The following is a 6,271-nucleotide window of genomic DNA, read 5'->3' on the forward strand; positions in this document are numbered from 1 at the left end:
ACCAGACCCCAAGCACTCACAGTCAACGTAATTTATTTCAGTTTATTCCACAGCGGCAGTCGCAAGGATGTCCTCTTTCATCCTTTAGCCTCTTCTTCGTAGGTTTCTTTAACCACACTAAGAGAAATTCTGAGAAACATTTGTTGCATGGCAATAGTTTTCTGATTCTTTTAGACTGCTGGTATGGAGTGAAAAGAAAAACAACTCTAACAACTAACAAGTGCTGTCATCTTTTTCATTCATCTTTTTCTCATTGGTTGACATCTAGGAGCAAGCGACCAGAGACGTTTTGATAGCCCCTTTAGGAGAATATCAGTCTGATGTCTCCTGTGATCTTTCCTGGGCGCCAGCTCTAGAGACATAGCCTCCATGGTGACACACAGAGAGACAGACAGCCTCCAAGTTGGCACAAAAAGACAGACAGATATCTGTAGGTCGAACATCCGGGAACTAGCCCACATATCAAGACAGGACAGTCTGGGGCCATGGGTAGGAGCCTGGGAACACTGTCACATGGTCTTCACTGATAATTGGACCACCCAGCTTCTGCAGAAGAAACCACCACTACACTACGGCCGATGGAACCTAGAAACACGAGAGAGGAGAGAGAGAGTGGAAAGAGGAAAGAGGAAAGAGAGGGAGAGAAGAGGAGAAGAAAGAGAGGGCAGTCAGTGTTAGATGAACTGATCCATGCCCAGAAATACATCAATCAGACACCTATTAATAACTGAACGGACTGAAGGTGATCTATTAATAACTGAACGGACTGAAGGTGATTTATTAACAACTGAACGGACTGAAGGTGATCTATTAACAACTGAACGGACTGAAGGTGATCTATTAACTGAACGGACTGAAGGTGATTTATTAACAACTGAACGGACTGAAGGTGACTATTAACAACTGAACGGACTGAAGGTGATCGTTAACTGAACGGACTGAAGGTGATTTATTAACAACTGAACGGACTGAAGGTGATCTATTAACAACCTGAACGGACTGAAGGTGATCATTAACTGAACGGACTGAAGGTGATCTATTAATAACTGAACGGACTGGAAGTGATCTATTAATAACTGAACGGACTGAAGGTGATTTATTAATAACTGAAACGGACTGAAGGTGATCTATTAACAACTGAATGGACTGAAGGTGATCTATTAACTGAACGGACTGAAGGTGATCTATTAATAACTGAACGGACTGAAGGTGATCTATTAATAACTGGAACGGACTGAAGGTGATCTATTAATAACTGAATGGACTGAAGGTGATCTATTAATAACTGAACGGACTGAAGGTGATCTATTAATAACTGAACGGACTGAAGGTGATCTATTAACTGAACGGACTGGAAGGTGATTTATTAATAACCGAAACGGACTGAAGGTGATCTATTAATGACTGAACGGACTGAAGGTGATCGTATTAATGACTGAACGGACTGAAGGTGATCTATTAATAACTGAATGGACTGAAGGTGATTTATTAATAACTGAACAGACTGAAGGTGATCTATTAATAACTGAACGGACTGAAGGTGATCTATTAATAACTAAACGGACTGGAAGGTGATCTATTAATAACTGAACAGACTGAAGGTGATCTATTAATAACTGAACAGACTGAAGGTGATCTATTAATAACTAAACGGACTGAAGGTGATCTATTAATAACTGAACAGACTGAAGGTGATCTATTAATAACTGAACGGACTGAAGGTGATCTATTAATGACTGAACGGACTGAAGGTGATCTATTAATAACTGAACGGACTGAAGGTGATCTATTAATAACTGAACAGACTGAAGGTGATCTATTAACAACTGAATGGACGGAAGGTGATCTATTAATGACTGAACGGACGGAAGGTGATCTATTAACTGAACGGACTGAAGGTGATTTATTAATAACTGAACGGACTGAAGGTGATCTATTAACAACTGAATGGACTGAAGGTGATCTATTAATGACTGAACGGACTGAAGGTGATCTATTAAGAACTGAACGGACTGAAGGTGATCTATTAAGAACTGAACGGACTGAAGGTGCTCTGTCCTCAGTGCTGGACAGAAACTGAGTAGTAATAGTTAGGTAATGGTCATCTGTGGAGAGGCAATCCAGGATTTTGTAACTGTGTCAGATAGAAAGGGGGTATAGCGACGGCAGGGGAGGGGAGTGGAGAGCTCAGACTAACTCCCTCTGTAGAGGAGGGGAGCAGGCCAGACCCTGAACAGTCTAGGATAGTAAAACCAAAAGCACACACACACACACACAAAACCACCCTCACATACCTTGTCAGGTGCTTGCTGGAATTGTGAACCTCCATCTCGTTATTCTTGAACTCATTCAGCTCCTTCCTTATTGCTGCCTGGAGAACACATCAACAACAACCATGTCAACAACAACAGGTGGTAAAAACAGAGCTCAGCTGTTTATGTGTGTCTGTGCGAGTTGAGCTGACCTTGTCTGAAGCAGACAGCCTGGTCCAGGGTTTATCTGCCCTGCGGTCGTAGTCCTGAGCCTTGGCCACCTCAACATAGTCACTGAAACGAATCAGTATCTTCCTGTCCCTTAACTCATCTACTGTAGGACGCTGGTTCAACTTCCTGTTGAGTCTCTGTTTGATCTCCCTCCTCTCCTCCTGCTCTGACTGGTCATTCTCTCTGGAGATGAAACAGGAAGAACAACAGGTCAGAAACACAGTGCAGGAGGAGAGAGATGCAGGGAGGAGAGAGATGGGGAAGAGAGATGAAGGAAGGACAGAGATGGAGAGAGATGGAGACAGATGGAGAAGAGATGGAGGAGACAGATGGAGAAGAGATGGAGACAGATGGAGAAGAGATGGAGACAGATGGACCCTGACATTGATCTGAGACTGGACCCTGACATTGATCTGAGACTGGACCCTGACCTTGATCTGAGACTGGACCCTGACCTTGATCTGAGACTGGACCCTGACATTGATCTGACAACTGGACCCTGACATTGATCTGGCAACTGGACCCTGACATTGATCTGACAACTGGACCCTGACATTGATCTGACAACTGGACCCTGACATTGATCTGACAACTGACCCTGACATTGATCTGACAACTGGACCTGACATTGATCTGAGACTGGACCCTGACATTGATCTGACAACTGGACCCTGACATTGATCGACAACTGGACCCTGACATTGATCTGACAACTGGACCCTGACATTGATCTGAGACTGGACCCTGACATTGATCTGACAACTGGACCCTGACATTGATCTGACAACTGGACCCTGACATTGATCTGACAACTGGACCCTGACATTGATCTGACAACTGGACCCTGACATTGATCTGACAACTGGACCCTGACATTGATCTGAGACTGGACCCTGACATTGATCTGACAACTGGACCCTGACATTGATCTGAGACTGGACCCTGACATTGATCTGACAACTGGACCCTGACATTGATCTGAGACTGGACCCTGACATTGATCTGAGACTGGACCCTGACATTGATCTGGCAACTGGACCCTGACATTGATCTGACAACTGGACCCTGACATTGATCTGACAACTGGACCCTGACATTGATCTGACAACTGACCCCTGACATTGATCTGAGACTGACCCTGACATTGATCTGAGACTGGACCCTGACATTGATCTGACAACTGACCCTGACATTGATCTGACAACTGGACCCTGACATTGATCTGAGACTGGACCCCTGACATTGATCTGAGACTGGACCCTGACATTGATCTGAGACTGGACCCTGACATTGATCTGACAACTGACCCTGACATTGATCTGACAACTGACCCTGACATTGATCTGAGACTGGACCCCTGACATTGATCTGAGACTGGACCCTGACATTGATCTGACAACTGGACCCTGACATTGATCTGACAACTGGACCCTGACATTGATCTGACAACTGGACCCTGACATTGATCTGACAACTGGACCCTGACATTGATCTGACAACTGGACCCTGACATTGATCTGACAACTGGACCCTGACATTGATCTGACAACTGGACCCTGACATTGATCTGACAACTGGACCCTGACATTGATCTGACAACTGGACCCTGACATTGATCTGACAACTGGACCCTGACATTTATCTGACAACTGGAACCTGACATTGATCTGACAACTGGACCCTGACATTGATCTGACAACTGGACCCTGACATTGATCTGACAACTGGACCCTGACATTGATCTGACAACTGGACCCTGACATTGATCTGACAACTGGACCCTGACATTGATCTGAGACTGGACCCTGACATTGATCTGAGACTGGACCCTGACATTGATCTGACAACTGGACCCTGACATTGATCTGAGACTGGACCCTGACATTGATCTGACAACTGGACCCTGACATTGATCTGAGACTGGACCCTGACATTGATCTGACAACTGGACCCTGACATTGATCTGACAACTGGACCCTGACATTGATCTGACAACTGGACCCTGACATTGATCTGAGACTGGACCCTGACATTGATCTGACAACTGGACCCTGACATTGATCTGACAACTGGACCCTGACATTGATCTGACAACTGGACCCTGACATTGATCTGACAACTGGACCCTGACATTGATCTGAGACTGGACCCTGACATTGATCTGAGACTGGACCCTGACATTGATCTGACAACTGACCCTGACATTGATCTGACAACTGGACCCTGACATTGATCTGAGACTGGACCCTGACATTGATCTGAGACTGGACCCTGACATTGATCTGAGACTGGACCCTGACATTGATCTGACAACTGACCCTGACATTGATCTGACAACTGGACCCTGACATTGATCTGACAACTGACCCTGACATTGATCTGACAACTGGACCCTGACATTGATCTGAGACTGGACCCTGACATTGATCTGACAACTGGACCCTGACATTGATCTGACAACTGGACCCTGACATTGATCTGACAACTGGACCCTGACATTGATCTGAGACTGGACCCTGACATTGATCTGAGACTGGACCCTGACATTGATCTGACAACTGGACCCTGACATTGATCTGACAACTGGACCCTGACGCTAGGCCAATTGTACCCCGCTTCACGGTCGCGGCCAGCTGCAACACAGGCCGGGATCGAACGCTGGGTCTTTAGTGACGCCTCATCGGGAGGCACTAACAAAGTTGTTTTAAATTGTTTCATTTTTTAAAAGAAACAAATGGAGTATAAACTGTAGTGTCGAAGTTCCATGCAACATGTATTCATCACCATGGCAATACATTCAACACTGAAGTAATATAGAGATTTAGTCATGTTGCGTTGAAGCCCACCCGGCTCATCTGGAGAGTCGATACAGACAGTGGGACAGTTTCACTTATTAAAACTGATAATAAACTATGATCCCTTATAAAGGATCATATTTGTTATATCCTCTCGTTTTAATTGATTATAAACTATGTATCATGATCCAATACTCACGTTTGAGGATGTTCCGACTCTCCAGCTCCTCTACCGCGGGTCTCTGGCTCAGCCGCCTGCGGAAAAACACTAGAATCACGTTCTGAACCATGATGTTGTTGTCTGTTCCCCCCCGGTCCTCCAGTCAGGTCACAGTCTCTGACAGACTCTACTAGCAGCAGCAGAGGTCAAAGATGTCTGAGTCGGCGTGCAGAACAGCTCCAGGATCTACACTTCCTCGTTACCATCTGGAGTCTAGAAACCCTCTTCTGTGACTGAACCGAGAGCGCCTCCACATCCGGGTAGAATGCAAGGCGCGTTTTATCACGTTTCAAACACAAATTCACGATTGCAGAATATTTGTCCAGTTTTGGAGCGTTCTTTTCCCTTCAATAAATATTTCCCAAGTGCAAGATAAAACATTAAGGATAGTTTGAGCGCGACTGGAAAGTAAAATTATAAATCTGTATGATCCTTTTCCAGGTAGATGAAGGACTGAGCTCAGTTAGTGGCTGTGGCAGAATGCGGAGTGTCCTGCTCGGTTCTCTCCTCTAACTATTCTGTCTGGCTACTGACGCTGTCCGATGTAGTGGAGTAAAGAGCTTAGGCAAAACTACTTTAAAGTACTACTTAAGTCATTTTTTTGTCTGTACTTTACTATTTATATATTTTTGACAACTTTTACATTACATTTCTAAAGAAAATAATAATCCATCTTCAGGTCCTGTCCCTCTTCTGGTCCTGTCCCTGGTTCTGTCCCTCTTCTGGTCCTGTCCCTCTTCTGGTCCTGTCCCTGGTCCTGTCCCTCTTCTGGT

The 6,271-nt window shown here is 45.1% G+C and overlaps 1 protein-coding gene across 1 annotated transcript; it reads right to left on the reverse strand.

The window, feature by feature from the left end:
• Nucleotides 1-418: 418 nt before the first annotated feature.
• LOC127926033 (phosphatase and actin regulator 3-like) lies at nucleotides 419-5,568 on the reverse strand. Its single transcript, XM_052511299.1, has 4 exons — nucleotides 5,474-5,568; nucleotides 2,465-2,666; nucleotides 2,295-2,371; nucleotides 419-585 (listed from the first exon to the last, which is right to left on the reverse strand). Exons 1-4 carry the CDS (start codon nucleotides 5,566-5,568, stop codon nucleotides 570-572), a joined length of 390 nt encoding a protein of 129 aa, XP_052367259.1. The 3' UTR covers nucleotides 419-569.
• Nucleotides 5,569-6,271: the final 703 nt, after the last annotated feature.

The sequence above is a fragment of the Oncorhynchus keta genome, unplaced genomic scaffold, assembly GCF_023373465.1.
Source record: "Oncorhynchus keta strain PuntledgeMale-10-30-2019 unplaced genomic scaffold, Oket_V2 Un_contig_663_pilon_pilon, whole genome shotgun sequence".
NCBI lineage: Eukaryota > Metazoa > Chordata > Actinopteri > Salmoniformes > Salmonidae > Oncorhynchus > Oncorhynchus keta.

What these genes read in the sequence shown, in the direction of transcription:
- LOC127926033 (XM_052511299.1), bottom strand. Translation starts at nt 5,568, where the DNA reads ATGGTTCAGAACGTGATTCTAGTGTTTTTCCGCAGGCGGCTGAGCCAG. An exon ending in CGGAACATCCTCAAACGTGA is followed by an intron (nt 2,667 to 5,473) that starts GTATTGGATCAT and finishes TTTCATCTCCAG; the next exon opens with AGAGAATGACCAGTCAGAGC. An exon ending in GGCTGTCTGCTTCAGACAAG is followed by an intron (nt 2,372 to 2,464) that starts GTCAGCTCAACT and finishes TGTGTTCTCCAG; the next exon opens with GCAGCAATAAGGAAGGAGCT.